Source organism: Triturus cristatus, chromosome 6 (assembly GCF_964204655.1).
Source record: "Triturus cristatus chromosome 6, aTriCri1.1, whole genome shotgun sequence".
Lineage (NCBI taxonomy): Eukaryota > Metazoa > Chordata > Amphibia > Caudata > Salamandridae > Triturus > Triturus cristatus.
This window is the reverse complement of record NC_140589.1, coordinates 1,038,344,985-1,038,371,106: the sequence shown is the minus strand read 5'-3', so window position 1 is coordinate 1,038,371,106 and position 26,122 is coordinate 1,038,344,985. Positions and strand designations below refer to the sequence as shown.

General features: G+C 43.6%; 1 protein-coding gene across 6 annotated transcripts in view; it reads left to right on the top strand.

The window, feature by feature from the left end:
* Positions 1-26,122, top strand: part of LAMA2 (laminin subunit alpha 2) — a 3,129,796-nt gene that overhangs the window by 1,216,634 nt on the left and 1,887,040 nt on the right. For all 6 annotated transcript variants that reach the window (XM_085611831.1, XM_085611827.1, XM_085611830.1 and 3 more), the window contains exon 13: positions 12,576-12,689. In XM_085611831.1, the coding sequence (XP_085467957.1) occupies positions 12,576-12,689 (114 nt within the window). The remainder of the gene's footprint in view (positions 1-12,575; positions 12,690-26,122) is intronic.

The following is a 26,122-nucleotide window of genomic DNA, read 5'->3' as shown; positions in this document are numbered from 1 at the left end:
CAGGCACCCTTTCCTGCTCTACTTTTGGTGAGAGGAAAGGTGGTAAAATTAGTTAGATTGGGAGGAGGGTTCCCACTTAGCCTACACCACCCTTGGGTGGGAAGGTGGATTAAACCCCTCTCCTGAAATTCCACCATCCTGGGATAGCTAGAATGCCTCCTATCAGGGCTAGGGTAGTGCCTCTTCCCACAGGAAGTGGTCAATAGAGGATGTAGACAACCTAAAGATAATGTTTTAAGCCACCTACCTGGAGCCCAGATGATTCCAATGGGGTGGTGACACTAGTTCCCGAATCCTCCCTGGACTTGCCCTCGGTTTACAGGAGGAGACACTGTTCCGGTGGCAAATCCCAGGGAGAAGGGGGTTGGGATGGAGATAGCGTGTAGAGAAAAGGATGCTGTGGCTCGTCTACTCAACAGCAACACTGCAGCAGGCATTCACACCAGTCTGATGATTGGTACTGGCAGATATGTTACCTATAAACAAACAAATAATAAGGTTTTAGACTAGTATTACCTCTATCTCTTAAGGTATCACCTCACAAAAGCTTTTCAAACTCAACCAATCTTTAGTTTTGTTATTGTTTTATTTTTATTCAGTTTGTTGTGTAGAGGCTCCTTTATCAAAAGTTTCAAAACTGTATTGTGTATGATTTCAGCATCAAACCCACAAGCAAATTTGGACGGGGTTAGCTTCACCCAAGTCCTCTCTGGCAAAGCCCTGCCAACAGTATGTACAAGTTGAACAAAAACACTGGTTACCTTTGTTTGCAGCCCAATGTTGCGACTGAACTCAGAAGAAGGTAAATTCAAGTCTGTTGCTGTGTATTTTCTTTTCTTCTTGTCCTTTTTTCCATCAGGTGCAAGACTAATGCACAATTTTCTTTGTGGTGAGGTCAAAACGAGAGGATCAAGGGAGCTGGCAAGACAGAGTCCTAGAAACAGGTAAGTAGCAAGCAAAGAGGGTAAGCAAAGGGGAGGAGTATGCACGGTTTTTAAATAAGGCTGCTTTAGAACATTCATAAACATCACATTCTAATTGTTTGTAACAAGGAATGGGTGCAGATAATTAACTTGATGAGGCTACCTCCTAGAAAGTCCTTTTATAATGTTCACAAAGGTTGTATTCTAATTGCTTACAGCAGGGAACAGGAGCAGATGATTAATTTGTTGAGGCTGTCTTCTAGAAGGTGTTTTAGAAAGTTCATAAATGTCGCATTCTAATTACTTATAGCAAGGAACAGGTGCAGGGGACTAATTTGATGAGGGCTGTCTTCCAGAAGGTTTATGTTGAGGTTATCTATGCTGGTTGCTTGATGCCTATTCTGGTGGATTTTTTGGATATATCCGTGGCACCTGAAACCTGACCTTGCGCACTCATGGTAAAACATTTGTAAAAACTATTAAGCCTTTCAAACAAACCGGGGGACACTATCTGCAGCTAGCTATTACCAACAGCATGTAATACGGTCAAATCAAAAGTCAGGGTTCAAGACGTTTGTTCATTCATAAGTGTTGGGTGGAATTATATGAGTCATGCTGGTATATTGAAATAAGCAGTACAAAAGGGGGTGGTGATGGACGGAGCATCAGAACCAATCAAACACTCACACCAAGTCAACAGCTCTGGGTTTGATCCATCACCGTTCTTTAGCCCACTCTGCCACCCCAGTTCAGACATGGCCATATGCAAATCAGTCTGACCCTGTGCCTCATGGGAACAGTCCAGCCCGAACTGCCAAGCCATGCCTTCCCTGGACGGGAAACAAGCTTCCTAGGACCGGTTTGTTTCCGGTCCAGGGAAGGCATGGCGTGGCAGTTCGGGCTGGACTGTTCCCATGAGGCACAGGGTCAGACTGATTTGCATATGGCCATGTCTGAACTGGGGTGGCAAAGTGGGCTAAAGAACGGTGATGGATCAAACCCAGATCTGTTGACTGGGTGTGAGTGTTTGATTGGTTCTGATGCTCCGTCCATCACCACCCCCTTTTGTACCGCGGTATATTGAAATAGTCAAGAGAGGTGGACTTTGGCAGGAATCCTGACAGGTAAGTAGCCCAATGGCTACTACCTGTCTCCCCTTGTAATGCCCCTAAATTCAGTATTTAGGTGGCACCCCGAGATTTGAACATCAGACTGAACAGACAAGAGAAAACCAGGACAAAGAAAACCCACTGCACGAGAACTGAAGTCCGGCTGCAGAAGAAGTAAGGCACCAAACCCTGCCTGCTACTCCCAGGACTTGACAATCACTGCTGCTGTGTCATCCTGAAACCTGAAAGGACTCCAAGAACCCCAGAGCACCTCCAGTCTTCAAGAAATTACCATGAAGCTCCCTTGGAGTGGAGGCATCACTCCCCTGACCACCCCAGGCACCAATCCCCTGAAGTCTGGTTTGTTGACTTGCTGCCCCCCACTGACTTCGACGCAGCACTTAAGCAAGAAAAGGTACAACAGCTTTGGAGAGTCAGATCGGCCTCTCCACCAACTTTGGAGGCTCCAGGACCTACTGGAGCTGCACCGTACCAATACCCAGGGTACCAGAACCCCAACAGCAAACACAAAGAGGAAGAGTCCACTCCTGAAGTACCAGAAACAAGCATCCATTGAGAGACATCTAGGCACCTGAGACCCACTTCCTGAGTGGCCCAGCTATCCAGAGATTGCATCTCCAAATTGCCTTATCCTGACACTGAGGACTTCAAGACACAGGATGCCCGGCTGACCTGTTCGCTGTGCACCGGGCCCCACCAGCCCTAGAACTGACCAACCTCCCTGCTTCCATGGCCTGCAAACCCTTGCAACCTCCTCCCTCCAAAGAGACCCAATGAACTGACCTGTATGTCCCTCTGTGCAGTGCTTTTTCATGTGACCCCCTTTGGCTTTGCGCACCGGCTTCCAAGACCTCTGCACCTCTGCTCCCAGCCGATCCGGGACACTCCTGAACTTCTCCTGCTGAAACTTTGACCTAAAAGAAGAAGGTGAACTTGGTGAAAGCATTGCCTGAATTTCTGTGCATTTTACTGCTTTTCCTCCCATTGTTTCCTATGATGCATAATTGCGCATAGAAGTGATATATTTTCCTAACTTTGAGAAATCATAACTCTGAAAGTACTTACCTTAGAACTGTGTGTAAGGTCTTACAAATTATACAAAAATTGACATTGTTTTTACAAATTGGTCTTGGATTTATTCTTCAGTGTGTGTCTCGTTTATTGTCTCTCTGAATACAACAAATGCTTAGCACTACCCTCTGACAAGCCTAACTGTTCTCTCACACTACCACAAAAAGAGAGTTAGTATTATCTACTTATACCTCTCCCTGACTTTTGTGATTTCTCACACTCTCTACATAGTGTACTTAATTTTAGTGCACTGTACAAAGAGGCGGTTTCCTACAATAGCAACATTTGAAGCAGACTGAAGACCATAGCAATGGCAAATATGTGCAAGATGAGCAGCGAGGGAGTTCATTAGAAGGAAGGCAGGTATTGCACCGGCTAATGGTGGGATGCAACACTGAATGTGTCACCCACCCGAATGGCCTTTCAAGCTTGTATCCAGCTTGCTATTGCAAGACGGTGGGTGTGCAGTCGCGCCTAAGCTCAGGTTGACATTTGTAACGCAGTAGCTAACCCTATGTGGGCTTCCACTACAGCACCCCTAGGGTAAGCCCTGAGTGGTGGAGCAAGTGGTAGGTGAATGGCAGTGCAGGTACACATGGGTGTTTCCTGTCCAAGTAGTGAAGCGCCCCATGTGAGTTTTTATTACCTAGCAGATTGGCCTTTCCCACAGGGCAACATCAAGGTTTTGCTGATTCTCTTTTTAGTGGCCTTAGGGCACTGGGCACTTTTCCACTGTAAGTGCAGTGTGAAAGTGTGTGTGTCCTTCCTACATCTCTCAGGAAGTGGTTCTTACCTGATGTTTTTAAATATGCCTCAAACCTGCCATTGCAGGCCTGTGGGTTTTCACTTGCACCACTGAGGTTTGCTCTTCCCATAGGTTAATATGGGGGGATGGCTGAGATTACTTCAAGCTGTAATAGTGGCTTACAGTGGAGCAGCCTCATATTGTTTCCTATCATTGGATTCACAATGAAAAACCCACTCTTGTGGTAAAGAGCGATATGCCATTAATAGCTTGGAAATGTCCCTTCTAGAAACTGGGCATTTCTCTGCTCTTAAACTCATTGCTTGCCTTTTAGTTTGACTCTAGTCCACACTGGAGGCTGGGAGAGCACATCTGTGCATTCCTTTGAGACATCTATAAACATTGGGCATGCAACTAGAATGATAGACCTCTGCCATTTGCGGACCTGGCTGGATAGATTGGATGAAGCGGTTTTGACACTTGGCCTCTGGGAACCAAATAAATGCCCCACTAAAGATTTTGTTCTACATTCCACGGCCCCATGGCAGACAGGACTGAAATTTGGGGGCAGATATCTGTGGTTAAAAGGGAAACTCTCTAACCCCCCCCCAAATTCAAAGGCACACTACAGTATAACTACTGGTGCTTTACTACAGCAGGGTAGGGATATATTTGTGGGGACGTGGGACCGGAGATCCTGGAACTGCATGCTGCACAATACCAGAGCAATCTGTTGTGCACGAGAAGGATTACTACCATTGGAAGGGACCGTGCACCCTTTCTGAATAGTGGCTGGCCTGGGCTGACTACCTGCTGCCGTGTGGTACCCTAAAGTGTGCTCTCCAAGGACTTTTTGGACTGCCCCCTGTTCTCATGTGGAGGTTTCAGGGACATCAAAGACCTACTGCGAGGGACCCACTCCATCTACCTGTTACATCTGGAGAGAGGTGCCCTCTTAAGTGCCAACATCACTGCTGGATTCCCATCTGTAGCTTGGTGTGAACATGAGACTAAGTATTGTGCCTGGAGACCAGATTTCTTGGTGCGGAGCCCAAAAAGCACTGCCTGTATCTCAGGAGTGTGGCCCCTGCATCATGGAGCCTCGATATACATAACCCCCTTGTTGGTGTTGAGCAGATTCACTAGTTGTGGGATCCCTTTTGTCCAGCTTCCTAGATTGTGCCGCATCTCTGTCGAACGACATGCCAACTGCATGCTCAATGCGTGCGGTGTCCAATTTACAGGTTGCAACCCTCGGAGGTGGGGGCGTTTCTGTAGTAGTGCCTCATTCTACCTCATGTGGCACGGCTGAACTTGCACCTGTGTGTGTGTGTGACCGGAACTGTCTGGTGCAACTCCGATCAATGTGCACCAGACTTTGTGCCTCATTTCTAAGGAGGTACAGAAATGGAAACTCTTCATTGTGTGTGACTGGAATTGCCTGGTGCAACTCAGATTAACACACTCCAGACGTTGTGCCTCATTTCAAGAGTGGTATGGAATTTGCAACTCTTCATCGTGTGTGACCAGAATTGTATGGTGCGACCCAGCTCAACGCGCTCCAGACATTGTGCTTCATTTCCATGGAGCCACTGAGTATACGACTCCGCATTGTGTGACTGCGCATTGTGTGTAACCGGAACTATCTGGTGCGACTCATACCAACGTGCACCAGACATTGTGCTTCATTTCAAGAGAGGTGTGGAGAAGTGGATTTGTGTTCCGGAGTGCCTGGATTGACTGGGCGCTACTGTTATTGACATGTGTCTTACGAGGTGCCTCCTTCTTCCAGGAGACTCCCCTGCTTCATCCCGCATTCATCGGTTGCTCCTTTTTATGCCCTCAGTGCGGCGGACCAACTGCCCTCTTCTCACCCGGCCCTGATGAGTTTGTGTTGCCAGGCAGTATTGCCCGGATCAGGCCTGGATGGTCATAGTAATTGCCTCAGCTAAAGAACAGAGATGAGTTTCGTGAGCCTGGTGAAGTCGGGCTTTTCATAGTCGAGCCTGCTAGTGATGAGGGTGTGGGTGACAATTCTTCTTGTGTTCCTTGGGAGCCATTTGAAGATCTTCTTCAGCATCTTCAAGAGGAGAAAGCATGATGAGTCAATGGTGTTGACCTGGGTGGACATATCCAGCTTGTTATCAGCGACCATCTTGAGGTTTTTAGTGTGAAGTTTGGTGCAGTGGACCCGAGGTCAGCTGGTCACCAAGTGGAATTCATGAAGAGATAAAAACTGACAAGGGGAGCGCCTTAAATATCACGTCAATAACTTCTAATTTGTAATCACTCATGTCAAATTATATTAGACAGTCCAATCCAGTGATGATTCGTCTTTTTGTCAATTTATACACAGCAGCCAGTGGTAATGAGTCCCAAACTTTTTTATTCCTCAAACCAAGATTCTCAGTCCAGCCGACGCATTTCATCCTTTACAAGAGGACTTAATCGGGATAGAGATATCCAGCTATCAATTCATCCTTCATCCAACCACTACCGTTATATTTGTTTTAACATTCATAAACCAATCCTTGATTCACAGGCAGCAGGAGTGTTCTGTTGAATGCTATTCAAGTTGTACAGTAAGGAGTCAATTTTGATCCCGATTGCTCACTGATATGGGTATCCCCTCCAATCTTCTGTGTTAACTTGTATGCATGACTGCAATTATTCGCTGGTACGCTGGGGAAGTCAGAGGGAGTTGATGGAATGGTTTTCTATCCGGCAGGGAGTACACCCAGCCTGCATATTGGCTCCCACTCTGTTCTCTTTGTTCTTAAATGATATTGTTAACTCTGGTCTCTCTACAGATGGCCCCACTCTAGCAGGTGCCAAAACTTCAATTTTACTGTTCGTTGATAATACTTTATTAATATCTAAGAAACCCAGCGGACTGCAGTGAGTGTTATTTTACTTCAAATAATTTTTCAAGACCCGCGGACTTGTGATCAATTAAGCAAAAACAAAGCTTTCAAGGGTAGGCTCGAGTTGAGATGTGAATCACTAGAAAGAGTGGATGTTTTCACTTAATTTAGTGTAACACTATCTTCAACCTTTGCTTGGAAGCCCAATGTGGATTTTGTGTCACGTAAACAGACGCAGATTGCTGGTGCCATAGTTAAAGAGCATGCCTCTTATTACTCTAAATCTCTTGACCCAGTATTGCAAATGTATGATGCTAAAGCATGTACTTCTGCATTGTATTGTTCTGAGTTGTGGGGTTTTGCCAACATATCCTCTCTTACAAGCTCTGAGAATAAACTTCTGAGAATCCTAGCATGTCTTCTTCCAGTTCCCCACTGGTACCATTAATGTTTGATATGGGGTGAAGGCCATTAGCTGATCAAGCTAGACTTGGTCCTCTTTTATTCTGGAGAAGGCTATGGTCCATTCCTGAACTGGCCCATTATGGATGGGCCTTTAGGGGATTTCATTAAGGCTGAGAGATTTAAAAATATCATACGGCTACAACAAATTAAAAACTTTCAATTAAATTTCCCTCTTTGTGGGACAACCCTGTATCTGCCACATCTCTGCAGAAGCAAAGTTAAAAGAACACTACTGGCTGTGGGTCAGGCAATCAGAGGTACAACAGGTGGTCAATTCAACCCTAACAGGAACATTCCTAGATTTTAAATCAATTAGCCTCTTGGAGCCCTACTGGGATGCCATTACTGTTCCTCTGGACAGGAAATTATATTTCCAGTTCAGTGTTGTCACCCTTCCTGTGAAATCATTTACAAATAAATGGGCCCCTGATGGTGATTTACTGTATCTGACCTGCAAGCCATTTATAGAAACAATTGGGCATGTTTTCTTCGTTTGCCCTAGTTATGTCATTCCCCGTCAGAAATGGATTAAACCACTATGCAGACTATTGTGGAACCGCAGCAGATGTTTGACACTCAGAATCCTTAGACCAGAGTCAAAACCCACACATGCATGGGCAATTGCAAAGGTTGTGGGGAGGATATAAATCATTAGAGCCAGAATTGTTAGTGTGTCCTAAAGGAATGTTAGTGCTTTATTTTTATCAGTTGATGTTTTACAGCCTGTAAAGTATTGCGTTGCATCATCATTCTAGAGTATTTTCCTCCACAGGACTTTCAAAGGAAGATCATTTTTGATTTGTATTGACTGCTTGTGTATTTATGAATAGTTATGTTATCCTAATGTTTTTCACTAGGATGTACTCTCATCCAAAGTTTTGAGTCACCTAGTATTTCCCTTGTGAACACTTTTAATTTATGTATGCACTCATTGTATTTTTTATCTTTTGGGGGAACTAAATCTGATGTCTTTACTCTTAAGAAATTTCACTCTTGTATGCTGCGATGCTTTGGCTCGCTTACTTGATTGTAACAGTTTTATTTATATTTTGATTATTGCCGTACTTGTTTACTTTGTACGTGTTTTTAAGACTAATTGTTGAATGAAGCTTATAGAATTGAATAGAAAAATATTATTTTCCCAGTAGCAAACTAGTAGAGGTAATGCTGAAATATCCTCACCCATACGTGGAATTTACCACTATTTTGTTGATGCTTTGTTTAGAGGAGGACTTTAATTATTTGAGCCTTGCCCGTATAGAGATGTAAGGGACAAAAAGAGTATCGGGATAGTAAAAACATGAATACTAGTAGCAATGAAAATAGAAAAAGCAAAAAACGGTATATGGGTCTATTACTCTTTTGAAAAGTACAGAAGTCGCAATAAATTAGAGAAATTCAAATACCTTAAACTGTCATCAATATCGGATTCCTTCCTTTTGCATTGTCTGTTCGAATGTGCTTACCTTCAGAGGAAATGCATTTGATTATTCAAATAGGTTTATTTCATTTGTGGGAGACACGTTGTATCTAGGAAACTGTAGTAATTTTCTTCTGCACAACTTCCTACCGAAATATTACATTGAGGTGTGTTTTTGCAGCTTAATGTTTCAGAAAACGTAAATGAGATTGATTCAGATATAAAACAACTATGATTGAAATTTTCATATTACACAGTTGTTCTTCGTATGTAGAACTAAACAAAGAAAAAAGCATTTGAGGCAAATTACTGGGAAAAAATAAAGAACAACAATTGCAGTAATCATCTGTGTTCTGAATACATAGCTGCCAGCCATTTATAACATAACTTTTGTCTGGTTTATTCAATGCCTATCAACATGCACATTTTAAGGAATATATTTTAGTGTCATAAACATTGCAAACTATCGTTTCCCACTAAAATGCTGTGAATATTTAATATCAGCTGCTCTGGGCGCGATGCTCGCGTCCTAGACCTTGACATTCAATAATCTCAAGCACTTGTAATGATGTCTCTCTTTAATAAGGGCTCAGTGTTTGAGTGAGTAAATTGTGTCTGCATACTGTATATGTATAAGAATCACTTCTAGTCTTTAACATTCCTTTGAAATATCATTGTTTCAGGCGTGATAATCCATTGCATTCAATGAAACTATATGGAGGCTCTACCGGTGTAGTAAATTAAAGCGTAGAATTGTAAACAAGTCAGCGTATTCCATGTAATCTTATGACAACCTTAGTGTATATGAAATAGAATGTTTTTTTATTATTATTTCTGTGTCCATGAGAAACAATTGTGTGGGGTTGGTCTGATTTGTGTCCATTGGTTGGATTAATATTTTCTTTGCCAATAAAGCTACTTATTGGATCAGGTGTAAACCTCTGCCCTGGCTTGACAAAAAATATTAATGTGGTTCCTTTTTCTGCAATAACAAAATGTGTTTATTAGATTTCCTCTTTTGTATGGGGAAATTCATTTTCCCTCCTTCTTATTCCCCACTTGTTAAGGAATCACATTTGCATAAGTAATTAAATGATTTTGCTGTTCATTCTCAATTTTAGCATTTAATGGCAGTCTGCAGGAGTTTACATTATGTTCCTACAGATTAAATTTGTCAAACAAAGAGTAAGTTACCCATATTCAAACTTAGATACATCAGCCATAGCTTTCAATTTTTTATTTTTGTTTTGCATCATAAGCATATTGAGCATGTGCAAAGTAAGATTTTATATTGGTTAGTAGTCTGCAGCTACGATAAATTGTGTGTCTTGAGCAGCACAACAGAAAAATGCTAAATATGCTCAAATATTGCACAATCATTTTCGGTAAATCACATTTTCAAAGACAAATTATTGCTACAAAAAACGGTATGGAAATGTTTCTGTTGTTTCACAAATTCTCATATTTGTCACTGTCTTTGATCACTAAAGGCCAGATTTACTAAGGGGCTGATTACGATTCTAGCGATCTTCCGACCACCAGACTCTTGGTGGTGCAGCAGTGGTGGTCAACCATTTTTCTGATTACGACATTCACCGTCACATCGGTGGTGGACTGCTGGCTGTGCCAGGGAACAGTCGTTCACTAGCGGTGGAACAGCTGCATTACAACGCGATATGCTGAGCGGGGACTGGCGCAGTCCCGCTCAGCTTATCATGATTTCCTGCACCACAAGTAATTTCATGGCGGACCCTGCCATGAAAAGGCTGGCAGTGCAGGAAAAAAGGGGGCCCTACAATCCCCCCACGTCCACCCCGCCATGGGGTTACATTCAGGGGGCACAACATGTACCCCTTGTCTGTATTCCCAAAAAGTTCCAGCATGGCATTGACGTCCACATCCATGCTGTGCTGGAAGTTTTTTGCCGTTCCCATGACAGTGCCTGTTTTCCAAGCACCATGGGAAGGGCAAAGGACCGCCCACCATATTATGAGTTGTACTCGTTCAGTTCGTAATATGGCGGGTGGTCGTTGCACAGGTTTAGCGCAGCTGTGCCGGCAGAGAGCCCGCGCAACTGCGTCAAACTCATAATCTGGCCCTTTATTCTCATGCGATGCAGCGCAGCAGCCAAAAATGCTGTAATGTGTTGCATGAGGAGAGAGCAGGAGAGTGCCATATCTACAGATGTATGGCTCTCTCCTCCCCTCTCCCTAGCACCGGCACAGAATTTTGCTGCAGAGTGCCACTCACACACATTTGAGTCATAGTGCAAGGGTGTGTACGTGAGTCTAGTATAGGTTTTGTACTGGAAGGGTTCCCTTCCAGTAATAATTATATGCCTAGACAACTTTAAAAACTTTTCCTACTTTTTATGCGTGCTGAACAGTGCAACACACATGCAAAGTAGAGGAAGAAAGAAGAGAAAACATTTCTCCTATTAATGCCTGTTTTCAAGTGACGTTAATTTTTGATGTAAAACCTTGTCTGAAATTTTTGGTAGACGGACCAACCATGTAACGCTCCCTTGACGCTAAGTACCTCAAAGCAGCTATTTGTGTTACTCTTAGGCAACTTTTAGTTACTTTTGTGTTATTTTTAGACAACGTTCCAACACAAAACGAGTTTTGTGCTGGAAACTAAATACCCCCAAAAAGTGTGTGCTGGTTTGCTTCACTTTTGTGACGCATGCACAGCGCAAAATGTTGGTAAACCTGGCTCTAAGTGTGAGACGGATTGCACGTTAGCACTATTCTGGCATGCCAAACTCGTGTTTGTACGAGTGATTTCCTCAATCCCAGAAAACCTAGGACAAGTGAAGCTGCAGTTCTTTTTTTTACTTGCGTTACAGGATGAAAAGGACATTGTTGGATCTGCATGATAACGTCATTGGGAGGTTGCCCCACATGTTATTTATATCTCCATCCGAGATCATAGAACGCATAGTTGTACCCTCATCTCTGCTTTGTGGTGGAGTGGACGAGGGGTTTGACATGAAGCGAATGTTGCCCTAAAGCTCCTTATAAGACACGACACCAAACTCTGGTGATCAAATCCAAACTTGCAGGGACCGGCCTGGTTTTGCAATGTCTGTATTGTCAATTTCTGTAAAATGCAGCACGCCCCACTTTTCAAAGAGGGAAAACCTATAAATAAAAGTAGGTATTTTTTAATGTGAACCCCTGCAGGATTAGTTTGCAGCACTCATCAGAAAGTAACATGAATATTAACAACAACAACAAAAATATTGGTACTGTAGTGACTCATTGATGTCCGTTTTCTGTGTTGTCGACCGTTTTCTATTAAGTGGAGATGTGCTCCAAGGCTGCCCCAAAATTGTAGTCTTATTTCTACCTTGAATAACCTGCCCTTTAGCTTGTAAAAGGCAGAACCCAAACCATGTTTCTAAAGCACGTTTTGTCCACCATCCCCAAACTTTTCAACTGCAGCTACTTCCTTCCCCAAACAGCAAGCAACACATATGTCACCTGCGCTCTGTCTGGTCCTATAAAGATGTGAGGAACAGCGAATCCAAAGACTAGTAACTAGTTCACTAGGAAACTAGAAGGCCAGTGTGGGGATGAGGATGGGATGATGCAGTAAACCTTTCTAAAGGAGCAGATTTAGTTTTGTTATGGAGTAAAAGGTCTCTTGCGTGGTTTGGAGCATTGCCCTGCATCAATTTCACCACGGTAAATGATGAGGACTAACTTTGCCCTTGTCCTCACCAGCCTGTGTGAAATAAATCATATTTACTGTCAAAGCCATTTGCCAACTGGTAGATTTTCAGTTTCAAATAGTGGGGTCCTATTCATAAATGGTAGTGTGCCTCTACCTCCCTCAGCTTTACACTTGTTATGCTTTGTCGATGACTCATCTGACCCCAATGAAGATTCTAGAGCTCCGTCTGCTTCATCCCACTCAAGGGAATGTAATTGACGCCTTTCTCTTTTCCCGCAGGTGACAGCCGCTGGAGGATATCTGACATTCACTGTCTCTTACGACCTTCTTGGGCAGAAGGAATTGGGCGACAGGCCAGTCCAGCCGCTGCAACACTCCGATGTAATCATAGAGGTGAATAATGCCAGATTTGCCTACTTATTTTGTCATGTTCTTTGTTAGTGCGTATATATGATCATAAATGCTCACTGACTGCTGCAGAAAGACATATAATAGTACTGATAGGGAACACTGTAGTAATCTGGAGACCATACTGGAGTGATGATGTCAACGTAGGTTTATTCATGCAGCAGATAAGCAGGTAAACAGGTAGAATAAGTCCAAGTATGAGTCATAGCCAACCCCACCGGAAGCCGCCTGCTAGCTGCTCAGCCCCATTCACCAACTGTCACTCCTGATACAGTCACCCAAGCATTCTACTCATAGCCCAAGCAACAAACATTCCATTCCGAACACTCACACAGGCTGGGCAGCCAGGGACAAGGACACATGGGAGAGGCAATCCAAAACATCAGGATACTACAAACACCAAACAGATATTGTATACCCTCAGTTTCGGTGTTTTGCCAGTGTGCAGCAACCTTCTACAAAGAAATGTTTGGCCTGGAACTGGCTGGGTTTTAAATTGACGGCCTGAGCTTCATACAGGAATGGAACCTCTAAATGCCACAAATTTGAACCTTGATGGAATCGAGGTGCATATTTAACATTTCATATGGTTTGGACTTAGTTGGTAGGAACAGTCTGTACATTTTTGAATGCCATAGGAGCATCTCTAGTATGACGTGCTGTAAATTGAACAGTATTGCACTCCTGGGGTCAGGTAGAGGCAAGGGACCTCATACACGAAGAATGCATTAGGTAAAAGGGGTCACAATTGACGCATCTATCTTGCCTGAATGCATTCCTATTTTGTGACGCGACATATGTACTAACATGTTCGTTCATAAAATATGTAATTGTACTGGCTAGCAAATCGACATATCTCATCGGTATTTATGAAGTAGATCACAAATTGTGACTCAAATTGATTGGCTACAATTACAGGCAGGGTGACCTGCTAAAGTCTGCAGACCACTCCCCTTCCAAGTATCAATTCCTTAATGCTTCCGAAACTTCTTTAACAATTTGAAAATCCTTTTCCACTTTGATAAGTGGCTTTAGTACATTCATAACAGTGGTTTAGAGGGTGCATTCCCTCAGGTTTGGGTAATCCGAGGACTTGGCAACCATTAAAGCACTTTGTAGATGAGGCCCCAGGTTACAAAAACCTAGATTGATGGACAGAGGTGTGAACATGTAATCAAAACAATACCTCATACAGATTGTTGTTCTATATTTACAGTCTATCACTTATAAATGCAGCTTGAGAAAAATACAAATAAAGTGATGTGTCTGAAATGATATTACTGTATGGTGATTAACCGAATTTAGTTAGCACCCACCAATCCATGTTTTAAAGTGAGTGATTTAGGCATCGGTTTAACTTTTCCCACTGTGGTTGCTCAGAGTTTATCTAGCCCAGTCTTAAAAATTCCTACTGTTTAAATACTCCCACTTGCCTCCGAAATGCTAAGCAAAGAGTTCGAACCAGTAAGTATGTTCAGCGTCATCAAACGGAAGTGCTTTTTGTAAAGTGACCAAGGAGAGCTGAGAGTATGAAGACATTTTGTAGTGGATAGTTTCATTTGGAAACATATTACCTAGAATCCAAGAGTGAGGTACTGTAAAGTCAGCAGTGGACTTACTGCTTGCAGAAAGAGAGGTATCTTTACAAAGAAGAGAAAAGGTACATGAGATCACGCTGTACGGGAAGAAGGAGGAAAAGTTAAAACATGCCTGATAAACAGATGACATGCAGGCTAATAGAAATTAGCCAGAGAGTGAGATATACACGTAGTTAGGGAAGAGAGTTTATGTGAAAAAGTTGTAGTGTCCAAATTTGCAGGGCAACTCTGTACTTATATATTTCACACAGGAATATGAAGAAGCCTAAATAACATCAAATATGTTGTCTTGGGTAACTGAGGAACTTATGAAGTGGTAGGATGTATACTCAACAGCAAGTTGTATCAAGCATAGAGAAGAAGCCAGACCTCTTCCATGAGGGTTTGCAACATTTCTCCCCATGGGAAAAAATGGCAAACATTACAACATCCATGCAGAGATTTGGAGTACGTTTCATGGGTCATTGAACCCATGACCTCACGAGAGCTTGTCAGTATTTTTAGAGCACTTTGAGCTGCAGCTGTATGCTCTTCAGTTGCTGAAACTTCATTTTGACAGGCGGCGCAGGCCGCAAGATCTTGGCGTTAATGATTGCCCTCGCAATCATGAAGAGCCCAAAAACTTTAGTGCAATAGTGTAGACTGGAGTGGAATAGAGTGGATTGGGGTAGAGTGGAATTGCATACAGTGGAGTGGAGTACAGGGGAGCGGTGTAAAGTGGAGTGGGGTAGAATAGAATATCTTGGAGTGGAGTGGCATAGAGTGGAATAGTGTACAATTTTGTAGTTTGGAGTGACATGGAGGAGTGGTGTTGAGTGGAGAGGCATAGAGTGAAGTGGTGTAGTGTGGGGTGGCGTAGAGAGGAATAGCATAGAGTGGAGTTGCGTGGAGTTGCATGTCTTACAGTACAGTAGGGTGTTGTGTTATAGAGTGGTATGTCGTAGAGTGTGATACAATGGATGGGCGGAGACTGGAGTGGCATAGAGTGGAGTGGTATAGAGTGGAGTGGAATAGAGTCTAGTGGCGCAGGCAAAGAGTGAAGTGGTGAAGAGTGGAATAGCGTAGAGTGAAGTGCAATTGAGTTGGGTTGAATAAAGTGCAGTGGAGTACAGTGGAGTGGCATAAAGTTGAGTGGGGTGGATTAGAATATCTTAGAGTGGAGTGGCATAAAGTGGAGTAGTGTAGATTGGAGTGGCATTAAGTAAAATTGTGTAGTTTGGAGGTGCATATAGGTGGAGTGGTGTTGAGTGGAGTGGCATAGAGCGAAGTGATGTAGTTTGGGGTGGCGTAGAGTGGCGTTGCATTGAGTCGTATGTCATATAGTACAGTAGAGCGTTGTGTTATAGAGTGGCATGTCATACAGTGTATTGCAATGGATGGGCGGAGACTGCAGTAGCATAAAGTCGAGTGGTGTCGAGTGGAGAGGAATAGAGTTGAGTGGCGTAGCCATAGAGTGGAGTGGGGAATAGTGTAATAGCAAAGAGTGGAGTGGGTAGAGTGGAGTGGCGTAGAGGGGAATAGCCTACAATGGAGTGGCGTAAAATGGAGTGGCATAGAGTTGAGTGGCGTGAGCACTGTACAATGGAATAGGGTAGAGTGGAGTGGCATATATTGAGGTGGTGTAGAGTGGAATAGCGTACAGTGGAGTGGTGTAGAGTGGAGCAGCATAGAGTAGAATAAGGTAGAGTAGAATGGAGTGGTTTAGAGTGGAATGGCATTGAATGGAGTTGCGTAGAGTGGAGTGGCAATCAGTAGAGTGATGTAAAGTGGAGTGGCATAGAGTAGAATTGCTTAGAGTGCAGCGGTGTAGAGTGGGATAGTGTAGACTGGAGTGGCATACAGTGCAGTGTCTTAGAGTGGAGTGGCATACATATGACTAGCTTAGACTGGAAGGGTATACAATGGAGTGGCGTAGTTTGGATTGGCTCAGTTTGAAGTGGCATAGATGGGAATAGCATTGCATTGAGTGGAGTGGTGTAGAATGGAGTGGCATAGAGTGGAATAGCCTAGAGTAGAGTGGCATAGAGTGGAGTAGATTTTCATGGCGTGGAGGGGCATAGTGTGAAGTGACATAACTAGAGTGGTGTACAGTGGAATAGTGTTCAAGAGAGAGGCATAGAGTGGAGTGACTTAGATTGGAATAGCATGAAGTGGAGTGGTGTAGCATGGTGTAAAGTGTAGTAGCATAGAGTGGAGAGGCTTGGAGTGGAGTTGCGTAAAGTGGAATAGCATAGTGTGGAATGGTGTAGAGTTCAGTGGCTTAGAGTGGAGTGACAAAGAGTGGAGTGGCATAGAGTGTAATCATGAGGATTAAAATAGCGTAGAGTAGAGTAGTGTAGAATGGAGTGGCATAGATTTGAGAGGCATAGATTGGAATACCCAGAGTGAAGTGGTGTACAACGGAGTAGCATTGAGTCAAATAGCATTGAGTGGAGTGGCATTGAGTGAAGTGGTGTATAGTCGAGTGGCATACAGCAGAATAGCACATAGTTGAGTGACATAGAGTGAAGTGGAGTAGAGTGGAGTGGAAGAGAGGTGAGTGGCATAGGGTGGAGTGTCATACAGTGGAAAAGCATGGAGTGTAGTGGCATAGAGTGGAATGGAGTAGAATAAAGTGGCATAAAGTGGAATAGCCTACAGTGGAGTGAGTCGCATGGAGCTGAGTAGCCTAGAGTTGAGTAGAGTACATTGAAGTGACGTAGAGTGGGGTGGCATAGAGTGAAGTGCTGTAGAGTGGAATAACATAGAGTGGAGTGGTGCAGAGGGGCATAGAGTGGAGTGGCAGAGAGTGGAATAAGGTAGCGTGGAGTGACATCCACTGGAGTTGTCTAGAGTGGTGCGGCATACAGCAGAGTGGCATAAAGTGGAGACTGTAAAGTAGAATAGCTTAGAGTGGTGTGGCGTAGGATGGAACGGCATAGAGATGAGTGGCTTAGAGGGAAATAGTGTAGACTGGAGAGGAGTTGAGTGGAGTTGCTTAGTGTGGAGTGGCATAGAGTGGAGTGGCATATTTTAGGAGGACGTAAAGTGGATTTGCAAGGAGCAGAGTGGTGTACAGTGGAATAGCGTAAAGTGGAGTGGTGTAGAGTAGGTTAGATATGAATGGCATTGAGTGGAGTTGCATAGACTGGAGTGCCATAGAATGGAGTGGTGTAGATTGGAGTGTCGTAGAGTGGAGTGGCTTACAGTGGAATAGTGTAGAGTGAAGGGGTGTAGAATGGAGTGGCGTAGAGTTGAATGGTATGGGGTGGCGTAAGGTATAGTGGCATACTGTAGAGTGGAATAGTGTAGAGTTGATTAGCATAGAGTGGATTGGCATTGAGTGGAGTGATACAATATGGAGTGGTTCAGAATATAATAGCATAGAGTGGAGTGGCAGAGAGTGGAGTGGCGTAGACTGGAGTGTCAAAGAGTAGAGTGGTGTAGATTTGAGTGGTGTACAGTGAAATAGCATTGAGAGGAGTGGCAGAGAGTGGAGTGGCGTATACTGGAATAGCAGTGACTGGAGTGGCATAGAGTGGAGCCACATAGGGTGGCGGAGTGTAGAATGGGATAGATTGGAATAGAGCAGAGTGGAGTGGTGTACATTGGAGTGGTGTACAGTGGAGTGGCATAGACTGGAGTTGCATAGAGTGCCATGGTGTACAGTGAAGTGACATAGATTGGGGTGGTGTAGAGTGAAGTGGTATAGAGTAGAATAGCATAGAGTGGAGTGGTGCAGAGGGGCATAGAGTGGAGTGGCAGAGAGTGGAATACGTTTTAGTGGAATGGTGTAGAGTGGAGTGGCATTCACTGGAGTTGTCTAGAGTGGAGCGGTATACAGTAGTGTGGTGAAAAGTAGAATAGAGTGGCGTGGCGTGGCATGGAATGGCATAGAGGGGAGTGGCTTACAGTGATATAGTGTAGACTGGAGTGGCATAGAGTGGAGCGGAATAGTTTGGAGTGACGCAAAGTGGAATAGCATAGAGCAGAGTGGTGTACAGTGGAATAGCGTAGAGTAAAGTAGTGTAGAATAGGTTGATTAGAATGGCATTGAGTGGAGTGGCATAGGCTGGAGTGTCATAGAATGGAGTGGTGTTGGTTGGAGTGGCATAGAGTGAAGTGGCGTACAGTGGAATTGCGTAGAGGGGAGTGGTGTAGAATGGAGTGGCATAGAGTTGAATAGTATGGAGTGGCATAGTATGGAGTGGCATATGGTATAGTGGCATACTGTAGAGTGGAATAATGTAGAGTGGAATAGCATTGAGTAGAGTGGTACAATATGGAGTGGTGCAGAATAAAATAGCATAGAGTGGAGTGGCATAGACTGGAGTGTCAAAGAGTGGAATGGTGTAGATTTGAATGGCGTACAGTGAGATAGCATTGAGTGGAGTAGCAGAGAGTGGAGTGGTGTAGAGTGGATTGGCGTAGAGTTGAATAGCAGTGAGTGGAAAGGCGTACAGTGGAGTGGCGTACAGTGGAGTGGTGTACAGTGGAGTGGTGTACAGTGGCATAGCATAGATCAGAGTGACATATAGTGCCATAGTAAAGAATTGAATGGCATAGCATGGAGTGACATAGAGTGGTGTGGGGTGTCATTGAGTAGAATGGTGTGGCACAGAGTGGAGTGAGTAGAGTGTTGTAGAGAAGAGTGGAGCAGCGATAAGTGGAGTGGAGTGCTGTGTCGCAGAGTGACATGTCGTACAGTGTCTTACTGCGGAGTGATGTAGTGGAGTGGTGTTCAGTGGAATAGCATTGAGTGGAGTGGCGTACAGTCGAATAGCATTGAGTGGAGTGGCATTGAGAGGTGTCACATACAGTAGCAGAGAGTCAAATGGCATAGAGTGGAATATCGTGCAGTGGCGTACTGTAGAATAGCATACAGTGCAATGGCATAAAGTGGAATGGAGCACAGTGGAACAGCTTAAAATGATCATGGATTTGACTGGAGAGGCGTAGAGTAGAGAAGAGTAGAGCAGCATAAAGTGGAGTGGAGTGGAGTGCTGTGTCATAGAGTGACATGTCGTACAGTGTCTTACAGTAGAGTGGTGTAGAGTGGCATAGACTGGGGTGGCGTAGAGAGGAATAGCATAGAGAAGAGTGGCAAAAAGTGGAGAGACGTTGAGTGGAGTGGTTTATAGTGGAAGGGAAATGGCCTTAACAATGCGGGCTGAGCCATGTGTGCCATTTCCCCGCAAGCTGTACCATGATTGCCTTAACCATGCATGTTCCTTAACAACGCATTTGCATGGTTAAGGCAATGTGCTGTCTAATTACTGAGCAGAGGCACAGGAAGGGGAAGACAGAAAAAGGGAGCAGTATCGGGAATCGGTAGAGAAGGCAGTGAGGTATGTGGGGCTGAGGCTTGGTCTTGGGGGTGGAGGGGTAGTGTTTCGGGCTGGGGTAGGTGTTAGGACTCAGGAGGGGGTCGGGTAGTTTTTACAGTGGGGGACAGTTTTCAAGGCTAAGGACACAATGAGGTAAGTGAGGCTGGGGCTTGGTCTTGGGGATGGAGGGCTTGCTTTTCACGGTGGGGGTAGGTTCTAGTGCTCTGGAGGGGTCGGGTAGTTTTTAGGGTGGGGAGCAGTGTTTAGGGCTAACATTGGGGGAAAAGGGGTCATCTTACAGGGCAGGGAGCAGGGTCGGGATAGTTTAGGGATGTAGGGGATAGTTTTTAGGGCTCAGGGCAGGGGGGCTGGGGTCGGGGTAGTTTTTGGGACTCAGGGCAGGGGGAGAAGGACAGTTTACAGGGCAGAGGGCAGGGACGGGGTCGTTTACAGATGTAGGGGATAGTTTTTAGGGCTCAGGACAGGGGACACCTTGTGGCCTCAGGGCAGGTGGGGGTCTGGGTCGGGGTACTTCACGTAGATAAGGAACAGTTTTTTACAGCTCATGGCAGGGGGGCTGGGTTGGGTGCAGTTTTTGGGGTGTGGGATTAATTTTTAGGGCACAGGGCAGGCAGAAAAGGAATAGTTTACAGGGCAGAGAGCAGAATTGGGGTCGTTTACAGATGTAGGGGATCATTTTTAGTGCTCAGGGCAGGGGTGCTGGGGTCGGCGTAGTTTTGGGTCGGGGGCTTAATTTTTAGGACTCAGGACAGGGGAGAAGGGACAGTTTAAAGGGCAGGGTAGGGGTAGTTTACGGATGTAGGAGATAGTTTAGAGCTCAGGCGGGGGGCTGGGGAAGGGGGCGTTTTTGGGGTGTGGGTTTAATTTTTAGTGGGCAGGGGGAAAAGGGACACTTTACAGGGCAGGGGTCAGGGGTATGATCTTAGGGCACGCATGCCCCTGTTTAACGATCATGTATTTACCACAAAATTGCCGGGTAAAGGGATGTGTGGTAAAGGCATATGTGCTAAAGATGCAGTCATGGTAGAGACCGCGTGGTACAGGCATGCGTTGTAGTAGCATACAACCATAGAGGAATAGCGTAGGTTTAAGTGGTGTGTCTTAGATTGGAGTGAAGTGGTGTGTCGTAGAAAAGAGTGAAATGATTTAGAATTGAGTTGCGTGTTGTAGGGTAGGGTGGAGTGGAGTGGCATAGATTGCAGTGACATAGGGTTGAGTGCTGTACAGTCAAGTGGCATAGAGTCAGTGGAATAAAGTTAAGTGACAGACTGCAGTGGCGTACATTGTAGTGGCGTATAGTGCAGTCAGTGGGTTGAAGTGCAGTAACCTAGAGTACAGTTGCGTACTGTACAGTGGCATGGAGTGCTCGGGTGTACAGTTTAGTGATGTAGAGTCTAGTGGCATCAAGTGCATTGGCATAGAGTGGAGCGGCATAGAGTGGAGCGGCATACAGTGGAGTGGAATAGAGTGGAGTGGTATACAGTGAAATAGCGTAGAGTGGAGTAGGTTAGAGTGGAGTGGCATACAGTATGATCGCATACAGTGAAGTGTCATAGAGTGGACTGGCCTATAGTTGACTGGATTGCAGTGAAAAAGCGTAAAGTGGATTGGCATAGACTGGATCGGCTTGAAGTAGAATAGTGTACACTGGAGTGGTGAGTGCTGGAGTGGAGTGGCGGAGAGTGTAGTGACATGTGAAAGACTAGAGTGTAGTTGTGTTATAGTAGCGTGCAGTGGCACAGAGTGCTTTAGCAGGCAGTACAGTGGCGTAGATTGCAGAGGTGTACAGTACAGTGGCTTAGAGTACACTGGTGCATGGGCATAGAGTGCAGTCTCCAGTGGTGTACAGTGACATAGACAGCAGTGGTGTACAGTGCTGAATGTAGAGTGAAGTGGTGTAGAGTGAAATGGCATACTGTACAGTGCGTAGAGTGTAGTGGCATAGAGTGCAGTGTAGAGTGTAGTGGTGTAGAGTGCATTGGCTTAGAGTGAACTGGCTTGAATTACAGTGGTGCAGAGTAGATTGCTGCAGAATACAGAGGTGTTGAGTAGAGTGGCGCACAGTGCTATGGTGTAAATGCAGTGGTGTACAGTAGACTGCTGTGATGCAGAGTACAGTGCCATAGAGTGCAGTGGCATACAGTGCCATACAGTGGACCACAGTAGAGTGTAGTGGCATACTGTCCTGTAGCGTATGTTTTTTAAGAACCATTTTTAGTATTTAAAAAAAGTAATTTTCCTTAACTGTTCCAAGTTAGCAAAACTCTCTTTGTCTTCCTAGACATGGTAAAATAGTCTTGATGAAGAAATTATAAAGAAATACAGAGCACACACAAAGTGTTTTCAAAACAATAAAGCTGCCTTTTGTTATTTTGTAAGGGGCATGCATCAGCTAAATAAATTGTGTTTTGTTTTCGTCATGTACCATGATATACCACAGTATTACTGTGGTATACCACGCCTCAATATATCACAACGTTTTTGTCACTTATTACTAAAAAACTACTCAATTGATTTTTATGAAATAGCAAAAAGGGTCATTTCCACACCATAATCTATATTCCTGGCAGTTGCTTGAAAATCTGTTCATCCGTCTGCCACTATGTACTTGTACAGAGTACATAGAAAATGCATTGGTGGGTAAAGTGTTTTGGGTCCCCCTTTTCTTGTTAGCAGCTCCTTAATGATTCACCACGAAGCTTGGCATTATCTGCGGAACTAGATAAAGCAATAGGTCTGCAAAGTTTTGTGGAGTTTGTCAAACGGTGGCAAAGTTGTTAGCAAGCAAAAACCTGATTAATTCCTATCACTGGGATTCATGAGAATATATATATTGCTCATTTTATTCACATATTTGGAGTAAAAGTCTGATTTTATTTCATAAAAGTTTGAATGTAGGAATTAGTGCCACATACAGATTGCTAATGACATAGGGCTAAGGTAGCTTTAGAGTTTCTTGGCATCTCTTTGAATAGGTGAAAAAAAATCATGTTGCATTAAGGGACCACATTTTAAGTGAAGAATAATGTAAAACATTGTACAGGTGTAGTCAGATCATCTGAGAGGCTGCACATGACATGCTATGTAAATAAGGAGACAGATATGAATATTTATGTTCGTTTTAATGTAGCACAAGAAGAAAGATGTTTGTGGTTCATGAAGCCGATGATTTCTTTATATTGAATTTGTTTAGCAATAATGCAACAAAGCTACATATTATGTGAGTTTATATTTGTTTATTTACAATTTTATGGTGGATAACAATATTTTGGAGTTGTGTAGTTTTTTCATATAGTTTATGATTATTTCACTGATTGACTCATCAACTTGTCCATTCTACTTTACCTTTTTTAAATAAACTGACTAAAACATATATGTTATAGAAGGTCCTGAGTGGGCACTTTTGAAATAAAGCAATATTCTCATGATTTGCCAGTGGAGGTAATGTAGGTTCGCCCTCCAAGCAACCTTTAAAAAAACAGTGGCATATTGAGCAGTTTCCGGGCATTTCCTGGAAGTACGTAGGCAAAATAATCCTTGCAATTATTGGAAAATGAAGATTTTGGTGAGGGAAATACCAACATATGTATGTTATTACCACACATATTAGAATAGGTCCTAAATAACGTGTCCGATTAACTCCGACCTCTGTTGAGTCGGATATCTTGCAGGGCAATACATATCAGGACGTTCTCCTGGCCACTTATAATGACGGCTTATAACATAATTCTCAAGTGATGATAACTTTCAACATGTCTCCTCAACTTATTGCAACATATGAACAGGCCTTGATGGTCCACACGTACATTCATGGCATTCAAATGATTCTCTGAGTTGTGTGTGGAAAATCTAAGCCTTGGGTAGTTTTTGCATCCGCTGGGTGAGTGTTATGTACATAAAAACAGGCATGGAAATGGTGTCTCAGAGCATGGGGCACAATGTACATTTTTTAAGCTTATATATTTGTAGGTACAAAATATTACCATGTTCATCTAAAATAATCTCGTAGATCAGGGTATTGGGCACTGCAAATATTACTTGAAATGTCTCTAACCTTTGGATTGTAGGCATCAACCATAAATAACATGCCAGTGACCTCTTATTTATGTTAGCTTTTCCATAGCACACCCTTTTCATTTGTCCTATCAGTTCTTCTAAACACTGTTATGTATTATTGCTGCGAGTCACAGTGCAAGATCATTCTCTATGATCGTCCATCCTTCCTTCGAAAGCGCTGCTTTGCGTTAAACTGCATCATTGGGGCATTCCATGCATGACAGATTGGTATCTTTGTGCAACCACTCATGGTTTTTGATGCAAAACTCTATCTGGTAACAATAGTAGACAAAATGTTGCACCAAAAATGTATGCCACTTGAAAGAGGACATCAAAAAAGGAATAATGCTACTATTTCGCCCAACTTTTCCGACTTTGCATGTGTGCTGCACTGTACTGCACACATCCAAAATTTGAAAAGGTTTAAAATGAGTCTAAGCATAGTATTTTGTACTGGAAGAGTACCCTTCCATCACAAAACCTGTGCTAGACTCACTCAGGCGCCTGTGCATTATAGTGCAATGGTGTGTGCATGGCGTTTAGCAACCTGATTGTGCACCAGTGCTAGGGAGCAATATGGTGCCATATCTCTGTAGATATGGAGCTTTCCTGCTCTCTCCCTGCGCTTTAACTGTGGGTGCTGCGCTGTGCTGCGCTGCGTGACAGGTTTAAAATTTGGGCCTCCTTGCTTGAAATCTGTCTCAGGGATAATTGCCTCTCCCCCCCACACACAGTTCACTGTTTATCTGGAACTAGTAAGAGATCTTAAGAAAAGGTTGGGTCATAGCGACGTAAAAGAGGAATGCTTGAGATTCTTGCCTATGCTTTGAAATTAAGTATTTTTCTACAGTCAATAAAACAGAAACTATTATAAAATTAGTTTATGGAAGGTCAGTAAAGGGTCTGGAATTTGGAATGTACACTTCAACAACCTCAACGCTCTGACATATTATATGTTCTGTACCCCATTACCTCGTAGCAAACACCAAACCGCAAGTCCTCTGACCTCCACCCACCTCGCTACACAAGCACAGTGTGGGCCATTGCTAAATCTGCAGCCTTGACCGACTTGCACCACATTAGGAAGAGGCATTAAAATACCACCCACATTAATTTGCCATAATTTCAGAGGGTTGTAACCATAGGGCACGAAAGACGTTAATTTCAGGAGATGCAGAGTTGTTTCTCTCTCTAACTGAAAGATGCTGGCTTACTGTTGGGCTCAAGGGCGAGACGTGACACGATGGGTAAAGATAATGTAGTTTATTGACAACAGTTAAGCCCCGAACAAGCATCGCTTCCTTGCCTCAGTCGCCTCGTCAACCGTCTCACATAGAATGCCTCACAACATTCTACCCATGCATTCCATTCGGGACCGCCCATGAGCACAAGTGTGAGGACGCAATGACAGCACCATAGATACATACCCATAAAATAAAAAAAACTTACCTCTCTTATTCAAAAGTCTTTAAATCTACTTGATAAAAACCTTCTTTTACCAGATCTAACAATACAGTCATTGGTACATTTCTCTTCATTTCAATCAGAAGCTTCAGAAACATTCTGTGCACATAGCCCATTCTGAACAGACCCCTTTAAACTACTGTGATCCATTGTACGGTCAGGATGCTCAATTTCACTTTTTCCCACTTTACTTAATAGGTGTTATTGAGTTGGATCAATGGTAATAACCTTGTTTAAATTGCACCAACCTTTGTTCTTCAAAAATACCAAATTCCTTCCCATCCTCTCTACAAGGAATAGTCTCTGAAATTCAGAAATACTTGTGGGTACAAAATTAGTTTTATTGTAGTAGCACCCAATCAGCCACATGAACATGTTTCTCTTTCACATTAAATTTCTTGTTATAGTACACCTCCATTTTAGACTGAGCTACCTTTAACAGTTTTCCTAACCTCAGAAATATCCTTAACCACACTTTTCACCTGAATCCATTCATGGAAGAAACGTTTTAGAAAAGCAACTCATTTGCGTAGTAACTCAAAAGGTGCTGCTCCATTTGTAGAGTGAGGTGTACTGTGATAGCTGTTAATTTTACACCTCAAATACTCAACTACATTTAAACTGGAAGAGATAGCAGTTTGGACACCCTCTTTGATTAACCTATAATCCCTTTCCACCAAACCATTTGAATGTGGAGAATATAGTGCCACTCTGTAATGACTGATCCAATTATTTTTAAGAAAGGGACATATTTTTGTCGAAACGCTAATATTGTAGGAACACCCTCCAAAGAAAATGCATCTTTCAAAAGTTCAGTTGTTGAATCAGTTGTGATTTCTGCTACTGCCTTAAAATGAATCCATTTGGAAAAGTTTCAGTAAGGACTATGAAATACCTGTGATCAAAAGGCAGACAATGGAAAGGTCCTAAAAAAATCAACTGCTACCTAATCCCACGATTGCTCGGGCATCTC